This window comes from Oryctolagus cuniculus, chromosome 7, assembly GCF_051225735.1.
Source record: "Oryctolagus cuniculus isolate XC-2025 breed Fujian yellow rabbit chromosome 7, ASM5122573v1, whole genome shotgun sequence".
NCBI classification, from domain to species: Eukaryota; Metazoa; Chordata; class Mammalia; order Lagomorpha; family Leporidae; genus Oryctolagus; species Oryctolagus cuniculus.
The window spans coordinates 37,226,446-37,248,291 of NC_142873.1; the positions used below are offsets into that span (position 1 = coordinate 37,226,446).

The 21,846-nt window shown below is 49.8% G+C and overlaps 1 protein-coding gene across 1 annotated transcript in view; it reads left to right on the forward strand.

Moving 5' to 3' along the window:
• The first annotated feature begins 16,015 nt into the window (after positions 1 to 16,015).
• Positions 16,016 to 21,846, forward strand: part of OLFML2B (olfactomedin like 2B) — a 33,836-nt gene continuing 28,005 nt past the window's right edge. Inside the window, exons 1-3 of the mRNA XM_002715110.6 lie at positions 16,016 to 16,650; positions 18,989 to 19,252; positions 21,719 to 21,826. Coding sequence (XP_002715156.3) covers positions 16,477 to 16,650; positions 18,989 to 19,252; positions 21,719 to 21,826 — 546 coding nt within the window. The 5' untranslated portion in view covers positions 16,016 to 16,476. The remainder of the gene's footprint in view (positions 16,651 to 18,988; positions 19,253 to 21,718; positions 21,827 to 21,846) is intronic.

Sequence of the window (21,846 nt, forward strand, 5' to 3'; positions counted from 1 at the left end):
AAATGAATACTAAACACTGCGTAATTTATAGAGAATAAAGATTTATTCAGCATACAGTTGGGGAGGCCGGGAGGTCCATTGTCAAGGGCTTTCTTACTGGCAGGGACACTGTAGAGTACTGAGCTGCAAAGGGCATCACGTGGCAAGAGAGGTGCATACCAGAGACAGAGCCAAACTGGCTTTGTTATCAGGTCCAATTTTGCAATGACCCATTAATCTGTGAGCGGATTAAACCATTCATGATTGCACAGCCCTTATAACTTAATCAGTCCATCAAGGTCCCACCTGGCCCCACCTCACAATAGGGATTAAATTTCTTTTTATTTATTTATTTATTTATTTATTTGGTGGTGGTGGTGGTGGTGGTGGGTGGGGTGGTGGGGTGGTGGTGGTGGTGAATAGGGATTAAATTTCAACATGAGTTCTGGGAGGTACATACAAACCACAGCAGGCACTCTTCAGAAACATGTTGTGCTGAGAAAGATGAGCTTATGGGTCAAAACTAGGTAAAAGCAAAAGGGGCAAGAAATATGCAATAAAGGGCTGGCATTGAGTCAGTGGGTCAAGCTGTCACTTGCAACTCCAGTATCTCATATCGGAGCACTGGTTCGAGTCCTGGCTACTCTGCTTCTGACCCAGTTGACTCCTAACACATCTGGGAAAGCAGCAAAAGATGGCCCTGACATTTGGGTCCCTTTCACCCACATGTGAGACCCTGATGGAGTTTCGGGTTTCTGGTTTTGGCCTGCCCCAGCCCTGATCATCGCAGCCACTTGAGGAGCAAAGCAGAAGGCAAAAGATATCTTTCTCTGTCACTCTGCCTTCCAAATAGATAAAGTCTTTAAGAAAAAAAAAATCTATAAGGTCGGTGCTGTGGCTCACTAGGCTAATCCTCCGCCTGCAGCGCCAGCACCCCGGGCTCTAGTCCCGGTCGCGGCGCCAGTTTCTGTCCAGGTTGCTCCTCTTCCGGTCCAGCTCTCTGCTGTGGTCTGGGAGTGCAGTGGAGAATGGCCCAGGTCCTTGGGCCCTGCACCCGCATGGGAGACCAGGAGAAGCACCTGGCTCCTGGCTTCAGATCAGCGCAGTGCACCGGCTGCAATGCGCCAGCTGTAGTGGCCACTTCGGGGGGTGAACCAATGGAAAAAGGAAGACCTTTCTCCCTGTCTCTCTCTCTCACTGTCTAACTCTGCCTGTCAAAAAAAAAAAATCTATAAAATCAACATAAGTAAACCTGATAGGGCTTGGCAAGAGACAGAAGAAATATTCGAGATGACTGTAAGGTTTCCACTATGGAGACTGGATTAAGGGAAAGGAGGTGAAACTGGTTTGGGAAAGAAGATGTTGAGCTCAGATTGGAACTGACTGGGTTTGAAGGATGACACCAGACACCAGATGTCACTATACTCCCAGACTGAAAATTACAAAGCAGCCATTAAGCTACCAAAGGACCATAAAAAGCTATGCCAACTGCCATCTCCTTGGCTGGTCCCCAGCTTAACTTTCCCTCCCCTGCAGGGGCTGGCAGGGGCTCCACATGCATTACAGTCAAGGTGTGCTAGCCATTCTGCACTCCTGTGCTCTGTGCTCTGAAATTCCACCAGCGAAGAACCAGCCCTCTCAGCCTTTAAGGATTTTGATCTTGGGGAAAATAAGACCTTAAACCAGGGGGTCACAAACTCATATCGCTTCAGGTGGTTACCAAGGATAATATGAGGAAAGGGGAGGTCTGTGCAAACTTGTAGTGCATGTCCTATCTAAAGATGTTGAAAATTCACAAGTTAAAAACAACAAGGGGGCCAGTGTTGTGGTGTGGCCGGTAAAGCCGCCGGCATCATATGGGCTCCGGTTCAAGTCCTGTCTCCTCCACTTTTGATCCAGCTCTCTGTTATAGCCTGGGAAAGCAGTAGAAGACGGCCCAAGTCCTTGGACCCCTCCACCCACATGGGAGACTCAGAAGAAACTCCTGGTTTCTGGCTCCTGGCTTCAGATCAGCCTAGCTCTGGCCATTGCAGCCATCCAAAGGAATGAACCAAGCAGATGGAAGATCTCTCTCTCTCTCTGCCTCTACCTCTGTCTCTCTGTACCTCTGCCTTTCAAATAAATAAATAAATCTTAAAAAAATAAAAAGCAACAGAAAGATTCCCAAATGACTGTCCTGGCCTAACTGAACATAAAGGGTCTTCAAAAAGCTTATGGAAAATGCATATTATAGAAAAATTTATGCATGGATTTCAAAATTTTTTGCACCAAAATAGACTCTCATTTAATTCTGTTTTCCGTGAACCTTCTGAAATGCCTTAGCACACATCTGCAGTGAGCCTTTGCACATCGTAAGCCAAGCTTCTCCTTCAAATAATATGCTGGCAGGTACCAGAAAGCAAAGCCTTAGATGGCCGCAATGGCCAGAGCTGCACTGATCCAAAGCCAGGAGCCAGGAGCTTTTTCCAGGTCTTCCACGAGGGTGCAGGGGCCCAAGGACTCTGGCCATCTTCCACTGCTTTCCCAGGCCATAGCAGAGAGCTGGATAGGAAGTGGGGCAGCTGAGACTTGAACCAGCACCCATATGGGATTCTGGCACTGCAGGCTGCAGCTTTACCTGCTACATCACAGCACCGGCCCTCACTTTTGTGTTTTTTGATATGTCACCTAGACTAACTTTTCTTTAAATAAACCTTAAATCAATTCCCTATTTGATTTAGACTCATCCTAAACAATGTCTATGAAATATCAAGTTGAATGTGTGTTGTACATTTTCTAACACACTTTAAAAATGCAAAATAAAACATACTGTATAATGCAAGAAATTTCGGTCTTCTCATCTATAAAACAGGAAACCACACCTGCCTCCCAGCAATGCCTGGAGAATGTGTGAGAGTCCACGTAAAGCATTCAAGAAACGGTGTCATTGTAAATGCTGCTTTCGTCCCCAGCCCAGAGCGAGCCAGTGGCAGGTCTGGAACCAGGACCATTTCTCCTGCCACCTGAGCCAAGATGTGTGCTCCATGGGGGAGGGATGCACCCTTCACAGCAGCCCAGCTGAGCTCTCCTGGCGGCAAGCCCTGGGGCAGTCCTACTGTTCCCACCTCCTTTCCCACCTGCCTTTAGGCTGCTATAGGTGGCAAGGGATAGCTACACAAGCACCACGTTATGGTTTAAGGAAACACTGGAGGCACAGGTGTTGAGGAATGTGTCTGGGAAAGCACAGATTGCCTTTTCTCAAATACTCACTGTTCCCCACAGCCACTGATAGCCTTGCCCATTTGTTTTCTGTGGACAGCTACATTCAAGCCAACTGTGTTCCTGAACACACTTCAGAAGGGCTAGTAAATCAAGCTGCTTGGCTCTGCCCAAGCATCCAGAATGTTAGGGCTGAGTGGTACCACCCTGGAAACTCCTTGGCCCAACTAAATTCTCTTGGTAAATGGGCAAAACTGAAGCCAGCGACTTCCCAAATTCATATACCTGGAGTGGCAGCTCTGGGAGCAGACTCCAGGGCTCCTAGACTGGGACATCTCTCTGCCCACTGCCTCTGCAGCCTGTTATATTTCTGCAGGGGTACACTTGGCCTGAGTGGTTGGAGAACCTTAAGTAAGGAACTTCAGAAAGAGAGAGGGTATTGGGCCGGCACCTGCCCTGCTGGCATCCCATATGGGCACTGGTTCAAGACCCAGCTGCTCCACTTCCTATCCAGTTATCTGCTATGGCCTAGGAAAGCAGTAGAAGATGGCCCAAGCTCTTGGGCCCCTGCACCCATGTGGGAGACCCGGAAGAAGCTCCTGGCTCCTGGCTTCGGATCGGTGCAGCTCCAGGAGTGAACCAGCGGATGGAAGACCTCTCTCTCTCTCTGTCTCTCCTTCTCTCTCTGCATAACTCTGACTTTGAGTAAAATAAACAAGTCTTAAGAAAGAAAGAAAGAAAGAAAGAAAGAAAGAAAGAAAGAAAGAAAGAAAGAAAGAAAGAAAGAAAGAAAGAAAGAAAGAAAGAAAGAAAGAAAGGCATATGGTTAAGAAGCTGTAGTCGGGGTTTTTAATGCTAATGTTCCAGGATGGGATGTGATGAATAGCGTTAGCTTGGGATCAGAGACAGCTGGGATCAAAGCTAGCTTGTAACTTACTAATAACATAGTCTCACCTGCAGTGAGTTAGCCAAACTCTGTTTCATTCGCCTCACCTGCAGCCTAGAGATAATATTGCCACCACTGCAGGATGGCTGTGAGGATGAGATGAGATGCCTGTTTATTATTTCACAGGCCTATGTGAACTGCTCAAAGCCTCTTTAACCCCAAGAGCATCATTCACATTGTAGGGTCCTCCTGGAGCTATGCAAATGCAATGTGGTTCAGGGCATACAGCTCTGGGCAAATGAGCAGTGAAGCTGAGACCCTGAAAAGCTCCCGTGAAGGAATCGAAGGAATCGGGAGCTTGAATGCACACAGTTGAACCAACCCTACCACTTCTAGGTGACAGAGCTCTGAAGGGCTTTTTTTTTCCCTTGCAAGAAGTAAGGGAGGCAGGGCCAGCACTGTGGTATAGCAGGTAAAGCCGCAGCCTGCAGTGCCAGCATCCCATATGAGCTCCGGTTCAAGTCCCGGCTGCTCCACTTTCCATCCAGCTCTCTGCTATGGCCTGGGAAAGCAGTAGAAGATGGCCCAAGTCCTTGAGCCCCTGCACTTGCATAGGAGACCCGGAAGAAGCTCCTGGCTCCTGGCTTTGGAGCAGCACAGTTGTGGCCAATTGGGGAGTGAACCAACTGATGGAAGACCTCTCTCTCCTTCTCTCTCCTCCCCCCCACCCCGTGTAACTCTTTCAAATAAATAAATAAATCTTAAAAAAAAAAAAAAAAAAAAAAAAAAAGGAAGGAAGAGAGAATAAGAAAGCAGGGCAAAGCCAATGAGACGACAGAGGCCAGGAATGAGGGGGGCTCCACAGGTTAATTGGAATAAGCTTGAGTTGAGTTTTCCAAAGGAAGAAAGTAATTCTTTAGAGGAAGGGGAAGAAGGAGTGTCAGCAGGAGCTGTAACTCTGGGATGGTGCCGCCCTGTCTCAATCGTGCCGCTGCTATTTCAGGTTTCTTTCTCCTTGGATGGGAGCGCTGGCTCTCAGAGCACATACTTGGGTTTCCTCCTGTCTGGAGGGAGGTACCTCTTGGGTTTTCATCCATTTGGTGTCAAAGCAGGGATGCCCGTGCCAGGCGCGATCAGCCCACTGCCTTGCTTTGGGCAGTGCTGTGTTCCTCTCGGAGAAGTGCCTCCACTCCCTGGGCTCATGGCAGCACCTTCCTGGGCAGCCGCAGCCAGTGGATGTGGCCGGGTGCCCTGCCAACACAAGCAAGGCACTGGCAGCCGCTTCCACAGCCCGATCTCTGAGAACATCTTGGGAATCGCCCGAGCTTTAGAAAGTTACCTGTTTAAAGCTTAGTCCCTGGAACAAAACAAACCAAAAAAAGGGGGGGGGGGTGGAGGACTCATCTACCTACATCACAATTGCCAAATAGAAGAAACAGAAGGTAAGAAATGATAACGTTTCCTTTTTCAAGTAGGGAAACTGAGGCACAGAAAGAGTTCCTGTTAAGTTTACACAGTGACTCAGAGACAGGAATGATAGTAGCCCAGTCCCCATTGGATACACTAGTGCTGTTCTATCTGTCTCTCAACACCTGATAACATTATTGGATGCGGTAGGCAATGGGTGGAGCATTTTTAGGTAGGTCTCTAATCTCCACAACAACCCAGTGACACTAGAAAACCAAGGCTTAGAAAAGAACAACTTGCTCAAGCCGCACCCCACCCCCCGCCCCGACCCCGTATGTGTCACAGAATTAAGACTTTCTCTCAAGTCTGTGGTTCTGAAACTCCCACACAGGCCAGGCTAGAATTGTCTCTCTCCTGTGCCCCAGTAAATCTTCCCCTTTGTATCAATGTCTGGGTTTCCTCTCAATGCTAAATCTAAGTTGACCTTTTATTAAGCCTTCTGTGATCTTTACACTCCTCACTATTTTGGGGAGGGGGAGCTCATTCCTGAAAGGCTAAAGCAAAGAACATGCGGAGAACACACAGGGAGCAGAGGAGGATATTTCCACTATCACTGTGTTAGCACGAAGAAACCAAGGCTCACAGAAGTGAAGGGACTTGTCCAAGGTCAACAGCAAATATGGCAAAGCCAGAATTCCACAACTAGTCTGTCTGACCCTGAAGCCCAGGCTCCCACTTAGCTCCAGGCTGCCTACCAAGGCTAAAACCACACTACATTTATGTGAACCGGCATTGTGATGAATGGTGTAAGCTGCCACTCATGATGCTAGCACTCCATTTGGATAACTGGTTTGAGTCCCGGTTACTCTGCTTCCTGCTACTGCAACTAGGAAGGCTGTGGATTATGGCTCAAGTACTGGGGTTCCTGTCACCCACATGGGACACTCAAATAGAGTTCCAGGCTCTTGGCTTTGGCCTGGCCCAGCCCAGAACTGACTACTGCAGGTGTTGGTGAGTGATCCAGAGGTTGGAAGATTCTCTCTCTCTCTTTCTGTCTCTCTCCTTCTTTCCCTTGCTCTCCGTGTCACCCTTTGAAATAAGCAAATCTTTTATATTCAAATTTGATTCTCAAATATATGAATGAGTAAATGTATGGATTAAATTTTCAGTAGCTAATCTACCAAAAGAAATCCCGACACTAGTGGAGAGCTGCCTGTGTACACATCATGTCAAAGTGGCCATGCAGTCACTGGGACATCACGTCTGCACTAGATTCAAGCCAAGCTGGAGGAGAAAAAAAAGTCTGGCCTGAGAGAGCAGCACATAGAAGAGTTTCTTCCAACATCTCTAGAGACTAACCTGGGTTGCCTCTTACGGGGAGACACTTTGGCTTTTCCATGGGACAACTAACTAATGCTACATGATACACCTTCAGAAGCAGTGGGAGATAGAAAAAGAGCCAGAAGGCCATGGGGTAGAGTAGAATGCACCCTCATTAATTTGTCTGGGCTAGCAGCCCCTCCCTGAGAGCTGCTCCCCTTCTCATTTTGTTTCTATAAAATGACCGAACACCCTGCACTTTAAATGAAGAGTTCAGTCTTTAAACTAAACTTTAAACAATAAACATCTTACTCACATTGGACCAGAGCCCCTTCCCTGAACATATGGAATCAGACCAGAGAAAGAAAAAGCCTCACAATATTAAAGGAACTGTTTCTTCAATGTGGTCTACTGGATGGACCAGGGAAACCTCTGGTTCAAGTCAGTCTGTAATAACTCGTGATAGCTGAGTCCTTGGGTTCTCTGAGATATCCCTATGGATTTTTTTTTTTTTTTTGACAGGCAGAGTTAGACAGAAAGACAGAAAGGTCTTCCTTTTTCCATTGGTTCACTACTTCAATTGGCCGCTACGGCAGGCGTGCTGCGCCGATCCAAAGCCAGGAGCCAAGTGCTTCCTCCTGGTCTCCCATGGGGTGCAGGGCCCAAGCACTTGGGCCATCCTCCACTGCCCTCCCGGGCCACAGCAGAGAGCTGGACTGGAAGAGGGGCAACTGAGACAGAACCGGTGCCCTGACCCGGACTAGAACTGGGGTACTGGCGCCGCAGGCAGAGGATTAGCCTAGTGAGCCGTGGCGCCAGCCAATCCCTATGGCCTTATTACAGTTTCTTCTCACTCGTCTCCTTTTTTTCTTGATCTGGATGCAGTTGCATTGTTACTTCCAAGTAAGAACCCAAAATAATGTCCTCCCCTTCTCACACCACTGGATCCGAGTCCTGTTGATTCTACCCCTGTGATGTGTCTCATCCCTTCCCCTCTCTCCTGCCCTCTGTACCACTACCTTCATCAAAGCCTTCCCACTTCATGCCTGGGATTTCTACAACAGCCTCCAAGCAGATGTCCCTACTTCCACCGGACCTTCCAACCCATTCTCTGTACTACTGCCAGGGCCATCTACTGGAACTCAAGTTCATTGTCTCACTCCCTTGTTTAGCGTATCATCGATGTCTCCCTGCCCAAAGCCTTCACCTTGCAGGCCAAACTTCACAGCATAGGTACACATGCCTTGTGTGATGTGGCCCTGCCTTCTAACTTCTCATTATTTCCCCTCCTCTTCCCTCCTTTGTAACCCCTGTGCCCCACCGCTGCTTGCATCTCCCACTAACTCACTGCAATCGTCTAGTCTCTAGGTTGCTGCCTGGTCCACTCCTCTCCCAGTGTCTTTCTCACCCAGCTTCTCCTCACCCCTAATGATCCCAGGAGGCCACTGGTCTGCTGAGAGTCATGGCATGGTTCTGCCTTTCCCTGTGCTGTCTATTCCTCATCATTTGAGAAATCCATTTAATCTGCAAATCAGACCACGGCATTCTTCTGCCTCAAATCCTTCAGTGGCTCCTCGCTGCATATAACACATATTCCCAGATCTCCAGTAACTGGGCTTTGCTTGCTGATTTCATTTCCTATTGTCCCCCAGGGTGTCTAACACCGCAGCCTCTGCCCACATCACCATGTTCCTATCTTGCAGCCCCAGGCCCTGGAGATCTCTTGTTCTGGATTGCCCTTGTCTCCCCCTCCACCCCTGCTTCCCCAGTCCCTCCTCACAGCTTCTCCTGTCCCTCAGCCTCAGGGACGGCTCTGCTTAGGGGTTCCTTCCTCCTGCAGGTCTCCCAGAGCACTCTGACACCACCCTCTTCCCACAGAAGCTGAGTCTGGCAGTCATTCCCTTAGGCATCGTCTGTGCCCCCTAAGCTCTTTACTGCTTGTCTGTTTACAAGTCTTTCTCAGGAGACTGTAAGATCTTTCACTCAAATACTATGCATGAGTGTCTTATTCCTTCATATTTCTTCAGTATCTACCTCAGGACCTGCTAAATGATTGGATGAATGAATGGCTAATGGATGTGAACAAGTCATAATCACAAATGTTTCTTATGGCCCATCTCAATGCAAACAGTATTTTCAAGTTCTAGTTACCTATATGTTACCTAATAATAATATCAACAGCCAACCCGTATAGAACACCTACAATGTGCCAGGGAATATGTGGGAGTCTTTAAATATCTTATTTAATCAGCACAACCACTTTTGAGGTAGCTACCACCAACAGTCCCAATTTATAGATAAGGAAATCAAGACTCAGAGAAATTACGCCACTTTCCCAAATTAATCCAGTTCGGTGGGTGCATACTTCCTGGCAGAGGCAAGATACGAACACCAGCAATCTGACACCAGAGTCCAGGCTTGTAACCATGAAGCAATATTCTTCTTGTTCCAGAAAGCACTAAATTGACTAGACCTTGATTGCCTCTCCCACTTTACTCCTTTTTCCCTCTCTCCCATGACAGCAAGTTGGCTTGCTTCCTGCTCACACCTAGAAGGCTCATCCCCATGGGAGCAATTGCTTCCTCAATATGCACCTGCTGAAGCACACTTTTCTCAGGTGCTGGTGCAGAAGTCAAGCTACAGAGGACCAAAGCGGTGTGTGTGCGTAGATGGGGGGTGTAACATCCATAGTGCATCCTCTTATACCACCTGGTTCCAGACCCACTGTAGGTCATTGGAGCAGAGCTACTTCATGGATAAAGCTCTGGAATGAGCCCCCGAGAGAAGAAATAAAGCAGATGCTGCTTCCTTGTCTCCCTCCTGAAGTCAGAGGCACACAGAGGAGTAGGGAAACATCAGGACGAAGTCAGCTCCACATCCATCGAGGAGTGAAATGGTGGGAGGATGATAATGATAACCCGTATTGGAGTGGGCCCTTGGTACAGAGGTTAAGATGTCCGCATCCCATATCAGAGTGCCTGGCTTTTTGTCCTGGCTCTGCTTCTTACTAATGGGCACCCTAGAGGCAGCAGGTGTTGACTCAAGTACTTGGGTCCCTGTCACCCACATGGGAGACCCAGATGGAGTTCCAGGCTCTTGGCTCTGCTGTAGACCAGCCCTGGCTGCTAAAGCATTTGGGTAGTAAGCCAGCAGATGGGAAATCTCTCTTTCTGTCTAAGTCTCTCTGCCTATCATAAAAAAAAAAAAAATGAAACAAAACAAAACAAGATAATGCATGTTGAAACCATCTTAGAGGATAATGATCTTTCATGAACTACAGAGAAAATTCGAGGGGGGGGGGGTGTGGTGCAGCAAGTTGGTCTGCCATCTGTGATGCCAGCATCATCCTGCCATCCCCAGTGGAGACCTGGATGGAGTTCATGGCTCCTGGCTTTGGCCTGGCCCAACCCTGGTTATTTGGGGAGTGCTATAGTGGATGGAAGATATCTCTCTCTCTCTCTCTCTCTCTCTCTCTCTCTCCTTCTCTGTCACTCTGCCTTTCAAATAAACAAATAAAAGCAAATCGTTTTAAAAACGGAAGATGTGAGAAAATAGAAATAGGAGCAACATATTTTGACTCAGGTCCAGAGACCTAAACAGCACGTCTTCATTGAATATACGTTGTGTGCTTGATAAACACGTATTGATTTTACTGTAATTAGCTTAAAACTTGAATTTAATATGTAAAGCTGAGTTGGATAAAAAGATATGACCACAGTTGGCATATAGATATAAGTGTCCTTCACGCTGAGAAGAATCAGGTAAGAAAAATCTTGCTTCTTTACTAAAACATCTGGAGGGAGGGGAAAAAATAATTCTCTTTTGTGCCCCTTCCCAGGGCCATGGATTTATAATCTTCAATAACACAAGCTCTTCAAGGCGGAAGTCCCGGCGTCTTTGCCTTTTTTTTTTTTTTTTCTTGACAGGCAGAGTGGACAGCGAGAGAGAGACAGAGAGAAAGGTCTTCCTTTTGCTGTTGGTTCACCCTCCAATGGCCGCCGAGGCTGGTGTGCTGCGGCCGGCGCACTGCGCTGATCCGAAGCCAGGTGCTTCTCCTGGTCTCCCATGGGGTGCAGGGCCCAAGCACCTGGGCCATCCTCCACTGCACTCCCTGGCCACAGCAGAGAGCTGGCCTGGAAGAGGAGCAACCAGGACAGAATCTGGCGCCCCGACCGGGACTAGAACCCGGTGTGCCGGTGCCGCAGGTGGAGGATTAGCCTAGTGAGCCGCGGCGCCGGCGTCTTTGCCTTCTTGCCTTCAGCAGGTCGCAGAGTCCCTGGCTCCGAATATACGTTCAATCAATGAGTCAAACCGAATTAAAGGAGAGAGAGAGCGAGAAGATCAAAGGCATAAAAAGCAGCTGAGAAAGCGGCGGAGCAGCGTGAACGAGGGAACGGCCTCGCTCGGGCTGTGCTTTCCATCACCCTCCCCAGCACTCTATGACAGTTCCCTGGCACGGCTCCTGCCTGCCAGCCAGCCGGCGAAGGGAGGTGGCAGAATGATGTTGCTCATGGGACTCTGCCCTACTCTTTGATTTGGCCGCTAACAGGGCAGGTGCACTTTCTAAGTTACAGACGAAGGTGGCAGGTCATTTCCAGCCACCCCAGCCCCACCTGGCAAAGGAAGCGTTAGCCTGTAACAGGCCTTTCAGAGCAGAGCCGAGAGGCGCCTTAGGCAAACTGGAAAACAGATGATCTTGCCAGAAGCAAACTTGTCTGGGGGTGGGGCATGGTGGACGTGGGCGCTGCGGAGTCCCCAGAATCCAGCAACCTGCTGACTGGCTGAAACGGGTGAGTGTCTTGGGTCTCTGCTAGTTGAAGCGGCACACTTGGCTCCTTCTGACACCCTGTTATTTATTTGAATATTTCCACAGTGCGTCCCTCTCCAAGCCCTCGGAAGGCTATCCCCAATTCAGAGGTTTTGTGAACACTAAATGATGCCTGCCAGGTAACTGGTGCTCAGTTCAGAGCAGCCATTGTATGTGCCACTGTCCTGGCACCTCAGTGACTTCATCAGTCCACTGGGGACAGCAACCCTTGTTTCCCACTGTTACGCTCCTAGCTCTTAGCTAGGGGTGCTGGGAGTTCTGAGTGTATCAACTTAGATGTTCTAAGCCAAACCAAATTCATTCTCAGATCTTCTGATACAGATACCCGTGGAAGAAATGCTACGGGCACTGTATCTTACTCTCTGGTGACAAAAATCCCTCAAGAAATGCTTGTAAACATACAAAGACACATGGTCTGGGCACCAACACCTCTGACTGGCTGAGCAGTCCTCCAGCCAAAGGGTTGACATCAATAAGGAGGCGCTTTTCCTACTAATGGTCTAGGGCTCTAGAACCAGGCCCTATCTAAATAAATGTAGCATAAAAAATTAATTAATTTGTCAATTAAACAGACAAAAAATTAAATCTGTCAATTAAACAGAACTGGGACAAGAGCAAAAATAATAAGAATTCAACATGATGAACAAAGGAGCCAAAACCATTATACTCTTCGGTGAGTAAAAATGTAAAAGCTGTACTTGTGCTAAAAAAAAAAGAAAAGAAAAAAGAAAAAAGAAGAAGAACATAGTTGGAAAGCACGGGATAAAGGAAAAAGGAAATCTACACAGAAGAAATAAATCAATGTGAATCATTGGTGAGCTGTGGCTGCCAAAAGAGCTAAGGCAACGTTGGACTACAATAATAAAATAGCAGTGTCCAGAAAAAGGGAAGAAATGGTTTCAATATGCCCTAATATCTACTCAAACTGGAGTTTTTCTAGAAAGAAAATAACCAGAAAAAGGGAGGATCTGGATTACCGTGTAGTCTGAGAAACAGGTGAGCAAATGGAAATAAAAGATGAGGCGAGTGGACACAGACTGAGAGATTTAGGTGGTCCTTGCTTTCTCCCTGGAAGTAAACAGAGCTGTCTTGTGGGAAAGGTCTTCAACACACTTGGTGGGCCCATCAGATTGAACCTTAAAAGGAGACTAGAAGTGGACCTGCGAAGGACTGTCTTTCAGTTCAATGGGAGAAAGGACTTGTGTTCCAGGTGACTGCTCTAGCTCTGGGGCCAATAACCACAATCAAAGAAGTAGGGGAGTGTAGCACCAGGAAGTTCCTCTCTCTTGTGTGTTTCTTTTAGCAGGAAGCAAACTGTCTTTTCCAAAAACTCCCTTGGTATTGATGAGGAATTACTTTCAGGACATTCCCTTGGAATCCAAAGTTTGTCACTGCTCAAGTCCTTTATATAAAATGGTGTAGTACTTGTACATAACCTACACACATCTTTCCATAAACTTTAAATCAACTCTAGATTACTTATAATGCCTAGTACAATAAAAATACCATGTAAACAGTGGTTATACTATCTTGTTCAAACAGATGCAGTTTTTTTTTCAAATATTTTTGATCTAAGGTTGGTTGAATCCATAGATGCAGAACTCATGGATGTGAAACCTACAGATATGAGGGCCTGACTGTATTTTATTCTGTTGGCCAGAATGGAATCCCATGATCGCCCCTAGCTGTAAGGAAGGCTGGGAAACTGAATGTGTGACAGTAGAGTAGCCATGACTGGCTTAAATCGCTTTAGATTAAAAAGTCAATACCCTAAGAATAATGAAGCGAAAAATGGAAAGCGCATGGGTCACCGAGCTGCTGAATCACATTTCAAACAACCAATTTCCAGTCTTCTTAGGGAAGAAAAATAAATGCATATTTGATTAAGCCATTGCTAGTAAGATTTGCTGTTATTTGCAATCAAATAAGCCCTAATGGACACAAATAGGATATTCATGAGGGCATCTGGGAAGACATCCAATAATACTATTTGCAGTTCTCATTCATTCAACCAATATTGATTTAGTGTCCATTTTATTCCAGACATGGGTAAAACTCAGGATGTAATGGTGAACAAAACTAAACAAAGTCCCTGCCCTCATGGAGTTTACAGTCTGGGAGAGAAGACAGGCACTCCTGCAACAACCCACAAAGGAGTGTCAGTGTTTAACTCCCCATTTCTGTGAGGAAAAGGCACGCGGTAGGACGGGAGCACACAGTGCAGGAGCCACCAGGGTAATGGAGTTGGGGAAGACTTTCCTGAGAGGTGAGCAGCAGTCTGAGCTCTCCACATGCGTTCTCAGGCTGCCCAACAGGCTCTCTACCTCCCTCTCTCTCTGTCTCTCTCTCTGTCTTGCCTACATCTTGTTGATTTACCTGCTGCCTTGTTGAAACCCACCGTCATCATCCCAGTCATCTTCAGGATCACTCTTCCACAAAATCCTTACTGACTATCCACCTGGAAGTGACCTATGCCTTCCTCGAGCCGCATGGGATATGCTCTTACTCTGCCTTCCAGTTCGAGGGTTTGTTCAGCATACTCTGCACACCTGCCGCACCCCTGTAGGACACAGACTGTCCATAATTGACACATCCTCTCAGCAAGTGTCCAGCGACCTAGCTTGGTTGCCTTGCACTTAGCCACCATACAATATTTATTTTAATTGTATTGTAAAACTATATTTTACAGATGGTTACTGCCGTATAGGTTCAGAAAATATTTGGTAGATGAATGTGTTAACATCCCCACAAACCCAGACACCCAGAACTTTGGATTTAAAAAAAACTATTGAAATATATTAATAGGAGTTATTATTATAATTCTGTCAACTGTCATCATGGATATGATCAGAAGCCTCCTTAGTTTATTACTTAGATTATTTTTTAAAATTTATTTGAGAGGTACAATTACAGACAGAGAGAGGGAGAGACTGAGAATGGTCATCCATCTGCTGATTCACTAACCAAATGGCTGCAACAGCAGGAGCTGAGCTGAGCTGAAACCAGGAGCCAGGAGCTTCTTCCAGGTGTCCCATGCAAGTGTTTGGGCCATCCTCCACTGCATTCTCAGGTGCATTTGCAGGGAGCTGGATCAAAAGAGGAGTAGCCAGGCCTTGAACCGGTGCCCATATGGGATGCCAGCACTGCAGACAGAGGCTTAGCCTACTATGCCACAGTGTTGGCCCCCTAGGTTACTTTTTTAAGATTTATTTATTTGAGGGCCAGAGAGATCTTCCATCTGCTGGTTCGCTCCCCAGATGGACACAACCGCTGATCCAGAGCCAGGAGCTGGGCAGATACAAAGCCAGGAGCCAGGAGCTTCTTCCAGGGTTCCCACATGGGTAGCAGGGGACCAAAGACTTGGGCCATCTTCCACTGTTTTCTCAGGCCATTAGCAGGGAGCTGGATAGGAAGTGGAACAGCCGGGACTTGAACAGGAGGGCCATATAGGATGCTGGCGCTGCAGGTGGAGGCTTAACCTCCTAGCCAGAGCATCGACCCCATTGCTTAGATTATTGCAACCCTTACTCCTTAGCATAAGGGGCAGGTGCTAGAGTTTCTCAATATTTTCTACATCTTCGAAGGAGTCTGGCCCTGTTCAACATGTTCAGGGTGACAGCTGTCTTGGAAAGCACAGAGTCTCTTAAATCCACACACACACTGTTCATCTTCATATTGGGTTTATAAAAGGAACACTAAGAAAGATCATCGTAACATAATGGCACACTGTCTTAGAGATCCCCTGGCGACAGAGACCCGGAGACTCGTCGCAAACCACGGAGACAGTTAAGAGGAGTTCCCTTTGGAACTGTCTGATTCCCGGGCAGTAGCTCTTTCCCTTGGGACACGCAAAAAATGTCAGAGCTTTTCAGCTACTCCTCTTATTGTTAACATTTACCCACGTCAACACACTCCAGCAGGGAGTTCAGAAGTTAGCCTCTGGGTGGAGGTATTACAAGATCCTAAAGCTGCAGCAGGCCAACCAACTACCAACCGCGCTAAGTTCAAAGCTGCCGGAGATCGCGCCCAGAGTCAGGGCAGGGAAAAGCAGCGCCCAAGAGGAGCCATCGCGCCTTTCCTCCCGCGCCGGGGGCGACCCAGGGCGACAGCCGAGGAGCTGGAGCCGGCGCCCGGTGCCCGCCCCCCAACCCGCAGGACACTCGCTCCTCTCGGCGAGAATGGGCGCAAGACAACCCCCTCGGGTGCCCTTGGTCCGCTCGTCCTCTGGGGTCAGGTGAAAGCGCAGCAGAGCCCCGGCGCTGTCGCCGCGAAGCCGAGTGGGGGCGGGGTCGCCCGGGCGCCCCTCCGCCCGAGCCCTGGGCGCCTCGTGGTCCTCCTCCTCCGCGCCGTCACTGGCTGCACCGCCGCGGCCCCGGCACAATAGAGGCTCCGCCCTCCCTCCGCGCGAACGCCCAGCAGCCCTCGCCTGCCGTCCAGCCGCCGCCGCCGCCGCCGCCGCCTCTGTGTCCCCCTCGCCGCGCTCCGGGTCCGTGTGCCTGGTCCCTGTGCGCCCCGAGGCGCTCTGCCGCCCGCCCTGGTGCGCACCCACCGCGTCTGCCTGGACGTCTGCCTTCCACCTGAGCCCTTCCTCCGGTGCCCACCTCCACCCGTCACCTCCTCTTCCTTGCGCCCAGCTCGGTCTTGGGGTCGCACAGTCGAGGGCTGCTCGCGTGGGGCAGGAGATGCCCCGGGTCGCGGGGGCGCACTCCTCCGCCCTGCTCAGCTGCACCCAGCTTTAAAAGGCGCCCTGAACAGCCACTCGGGCTCCAGCCAGGAGACCCCGTCGCCTCGGTCCTTGCGGAGACCCTCGACCCAGCCGTTCTCTGAAGGGGCCAAGGCTCCTCTGGTGGCGAGGGTCATGGCCAAGCCGAGGCTCCTTGTTCTCTGCTTCGCTCTGGTTGTGGCTCCGGGCTGGGGGTCCAGCCCTCGCCCCACAGGGACAAGCGAGCCCCTAGATGTGCCGACGGCGGCACCCACGGAGGACGACATTCTGCAGAACGAGGCCGACAACCAGGAGAACGTTTTGTCCCAGGTAGGATGCAGAGCCCCCTGCCCGCCCCTCTTGTCTAGGTGGTGGCAGGGGGCCCAGGGATTGTCCTCCCTCAAGTGTTTGGGGGCGGCTGCTTCCCCTCCATTACCAGGGGCAAAGGCATTTGCTTTTCATTTATCAGAATATTTTCTTAATATTAATTCTTAATGTGAAGGACATGGATCCTCAAAAAAAAAAAAAAATTAGAGAGCCTTTCAAGGTTACCAAATCAGGAGAAAAGAGAAGACGAGGAAGGGAGACTCCACCTTATTCTTCCGTCCTGTCTGTGTGGTTGTCTGTCAGAACTGGGATGTGGAAACTAGTGGGTTTATCCAACAGGGGACACACAGCATCACCCGTGGCAAGAGGTGTAGGGCCTGGGGCTGGGCGTGGGCTGAAGACAGAGCAGCAACCTATGTGATGACCACAGAGGAAGTGACCCCAGAACAGAGCAATTGGCCACGGACCTGGTATAGTGAGTGGCGGGGGGGCAAGGGGGACACTGGAACTGGAGATCTGGATGCAGGCTCAGTGACAGGTGGTAGTGATGGACATGGCCATTTACCAAGTGCTTGTTCCATCCGACTCAGTCCTCCAAACACCCCAGTACTGTTTTCTGCAAAGGAGGAGTGCAGGGCCGGAGAGCACCACGGGACTGGAAAGCCAGGCCTCCTGCCGGCCTTCAGCGGGGAGCTCATGACTGCAGGCGCAGTCCTGTCCACAGTGCTTATTTTCACATACACGGCATGGTGTGTAGCGGGTGTTGCTGTAATCCTCGGAGTGTCTGGGAAGGGATCGGAGCTGCCTGTGCCACCGCTCAGCCCTCGGGCTAAGCCTGGCTCCTTCCTGGAGAGAGCCAGCCGTAAGGTCTGCATTGGGATTTATCCAAGTCCAGTCCCCTCACTCTCCTTCCAGTGATTGTATTCCTCGGTGCCCTGTAGCCACCCACAACCTCACACTGATCCCTAGATAAAAAAGGCATTAAAAAAAATCCCTCACATTGGAGTGCTATCAACCAAAGCTTTCCTGCAGCCGGAGCCTCCTGGAGGGAGGGAGTCCAGGCAGGGTGCTGGGAGCAGGGTGAAACGCGGCAGAGTTTCGGAGAGTGGATTAGCCACGATTTACTCTCAGCCTGTAAAGACCAGCTCTGAAGTCACCCTGAGACGCACCTCCTTCTTCCACGGATCCATTCTGTGTTGGACAACAGCTCTAAGACAAATATTAGTGTTAGAAGAAACCCAACCTTTGCAAGGAAAACATTACCCGACACCCCCCCCCCCCCGCGCGACCCGAGCGCGCGCGCCAGTCCCCAGCATCCCAAGGAACATTTCCACTCAAACAAGCTCCGTGCCGGCCTGCCAGGATCATTAGTCAAAGGAAGGGAACGCTTCTGCCGGCCTAGGAAAGGAGCCCTGGCTTGAGGATACACGACTTGTTGGACAGAGATGAGCAGAGAGAGAGAGGCCCTTTTTCCTAGCAAGCGCCCAGAGTGCAGCCTCCAAAAAGCCTGCTGTGTGATGTTTCCTGACTGGGGAGCCTGGCAGGGCCAGGCTACCCAGAAGGAAATGTTTAGCCTTGTAGAAGCAGCAAGCACTGCCCCCGTTGACTCTCCTGGGGTTTCGCCCGGAGTTTGAATTCAGAAGCTGTTCAAGGAGCCAAATGAACCCCTAGACTGAGTAAACCTTGTAGACTTCCGGGACCCATCTCCCCCCAACTCCCTTTCTCCAAATCTACCATCAGTCAAGTCCCAGATCAAATACCACTTCCTCCAAGAAGTCTTCCCTGGTTCCCACTGCTCTTCCTTTGCTCGGCCAGGGCACTTGTTACTCCCCACGCTGGGTGACGGTTCTTTATATGCCTCCCACACTACAGACCCCTGTGGGGTAAGCTCTCCGTCTGGCCCATCTCTGCACCTCTCACAGCCCCTGGGTGGCACTCAGGTGTTAAATGAACGAATGACAGAAGGATCATAACTTTCACATCCCTCCTTCAACCCCTCGTCCTTTTCCTTTTTGAATCTAAGCCTGGATTCTAGCTGAAGGCAAGGGCTAGTGGAAGAACGATGGGGCTCGTTTGTTTTTTTCCTTTCCATGATGAAAGGTTAAGGCCCCCCCTGAGGGAGACATGGCTTTCCAAGACAAACCAAGAGAGCTAAACTCAGTGCCTTGAAGGAAAAGCACAGTCAGCAGATTGCGCTGCGATGACCTAGTCGCTCCATGCTTCGGGCTTATCCGAGATCTCTGATGGTGCAGGACATGTGACAAAGCCAAAGGGGCACCTCCCTGAGGAGTCTGCCCCATGCTACTGTCCTCATGTCTCCTCCCATTCTCTCCGTGTCTAGTTGCTGGGAGACTATGACAAGGTCAAGGCCGTGTCTGAGGGTTCAGACTGTCAGTGCAAGTGTGTGGTGAGACCCCTGGGCCGAGATGCCTGCCAGAGGATCAACGCGGGGACCTCCAGGAGGGAAGACTTCTACACCGTGGAAACCATCACCTCGGGTTCATCCTGCAAGTGTGCCTGTGTGGCGCCCCCGTCCGCCCTCAATCCCTGTGAGGGAGACTTCAGGCTCCAGAAACTGCGGGAGGCTGATGGCCGCGACTTGAAGGTAGGAGCAATGTGGGGCAGTGCCACGGATGGGAGGTGATCTGGGTGGAGCCACTGCTGGGAACTGTCAGGCTTTTGGAGGAGGGGAGGCTCTGGCCCCTGCAATCTTGTATGTGGATCCAAGGCGGGTGTTCTGACAAACTGGTCATTTTCAGCCCCAGGCCTGGAGGGAGATGCTGACAGCAAAGTGTGCTTGTCTTTCCTTATGGAGCCAGGGAGGCTGGCCTGGGAACAGCGGCCGGGCCCAGCTGGCCAAAAGAACTCAGTGTTCTCCAGGAAAATTGCTGCCACGGGTTACTGTCAGCCCAGAGTGCACGGGGAAGAGGCGAGAGATGTAGAGGAGTGGGCCTCATGTCCTCAGTACCCGGGCCGCTGCTGCTCTAGGCTCTGTCATCCACCTGGCAGCTGCTCTGGTGGGCTGAGGGCTTTGTCTGCTGCTTCACTTAGCCCTTCTCGGGGGTGGGGGGTGGGTGGAATGAGCCTGGTTTTGGAGTCAGCTGCATCACCACAGCTGCATAATCCTGCTCTGGTTATTTAACTCATCTGACCTCCATCTCCTTGAATAAAAAGGGGGAATACTATCCACTTCATAGGACCACGAGAATCAGTGAGCTGACCACTGTGCACGATGGCTGGCATTCACTTGGGCATGACTATGTAAACGCACAAGTGTGTGGCCGTGCAAAGTGCTACAGTTGTGCCTGGCCCCTGCACCCACTCGTGGCTGGTGGTCTCTGAGATACCTTTATGCAGAGTAGTGTTTACCCATGCAAGGAGTGTCTGGGGATTTGGCCACATTGCTCAGAGCTGCAGCTGTGCCGTGAAACTAATTTTAAAACCAAGTGCCAATGTCACTCAGTTCTAGATTGGATTCTGGGGGCTTCTGGAACAGTGCCAGGCAGTTTCTGTTAATCATCACAGAGTGTGTGACCTGCAGCCCACCCCTGGCTTCTACCCAGGCCTCAGCTAGCAGGTAGAGAGGAAGAAGCTCTCCTCCTCCTCCTCCTTCTTCTTCTTCTAAGATTTATTTTATTTATTTGAAAGGCAGAGTTACAGAGAGAGAGAGATCTTTCATCCACTGGTTTGTTCCCCAAAACTCCGCAATGGCTGGGGCTAGGGCTAGCTGAAGCCAGGAGCCAGGAACTCCATCCAGGTCTCCCACCTGCCTAAGCACTCAGGTCATCTTTGGGTGCTTCCTCAGACACATTCCAACGAGCTGGATTGGAAGTAGAGTGGCCAGGGCTCGAATCAGCACCCTTATGGGATGTTGGCGTTGCAGGTGGTGGTTTAACCCATTATGTTGCAACATCAGCCCTGGAGCTCTTCTTCTAAACATGAATATTTCTCACATGGAATTCTTCATTGGCTAGGGGCTAGGGGTTGGTGCTGGGGCATAGTGGTCTAAGCCTCCGCGTGCAGTGCCAGCATCCCATATGGGCACCAGTTCTAGTTCCTGCTGCTCCTCTTCTGATCTAGTTCTCTGCTATGGCTTGGGAGAGCAGCAGAAGATGGCCCAAGTGCGTGGGATCCTGCACCCGTGTGGGAGACTCAGAAGCAGCTCCTCGCTCCTGGCTTCAGATCAGCCCAGCTCTGGCCATTATGGCCATTTGGGAAGTGAACTAGTGGATGGAAGACTTCTCTCTCTCTGTCTCTCTCTGTAGCTCTTCCTCTCAAATCAATCAATCAAATCCTAAGAAGTAGATGAAACAAGGCTAGGGGATGAGTGGGAAAGAGATCGAAAAAGTGTGGCTCAGCAAAGTCTTCCAGGAACTGGCCCTTGGCAAACAGCCTCCATGTGCCCTTTGCCTGCACTCTGCGTGCCTAGGCGGCCACCAGAATATTGGCCACCTTTCTCCTAGTGGCCCCGTATTGGCAGGAGGGGTGATCTTGGGGAAAAAAAATTGAGAAGGCCAGCTGTATGGTGGCGTTTGTCATCTCAGAGACGGGCATTGGGTTTGTTTTACCCAAGCTCAAGTGAGCTTTTTGTGCGGAGGAAAACCCTGTTGGTGCTTTCCAGGGCCTCTCGGAGACAAAGAAGCCATGTGTTTCAGAAGCCTGTCGTCAAGGTGATGCTATTTCTAGCCGATTAGTTGGGTATTTCTAGGTTACCTGCTATGGGCCAGTTGCTATGAATCAGAGAGAGACCACATAGACACTACTTTGAAGCAGCATAGAGTGTAGTAGAAAAGCAGATATGTGTGCAATTGACATAAATCTTGAAAGAAGCACACACCGTTTGTGAAGATATCTAGACCCCAGGCCTACTTGTTCTTATAGGATTATCCCATTTATTTACCCAAATATTCCAGAAAGCATAATGCACTTATGCCATTGTGCTTGCCTATACATTTCATAGGGCCATCTCTCAGTTTTTGGCTAGTGGTTTCTCTGTTGAGTCTCCAACATGGAGACCTGAAAGGAAGCTTCTGCCCCAGCCCTGGACTAACCCCTTGCCCTTGCTTCATAGCTCTCCACAATCATAGACATGCTGGAAGGAGCTTTCTACGGCCTGGATCTGCTGAAACTGCATTCGGTCACCACCAAACTGGTGGGGCGAGTGGATAAACTGGAGGAGGTAAGGAAGATTCTGGTTTC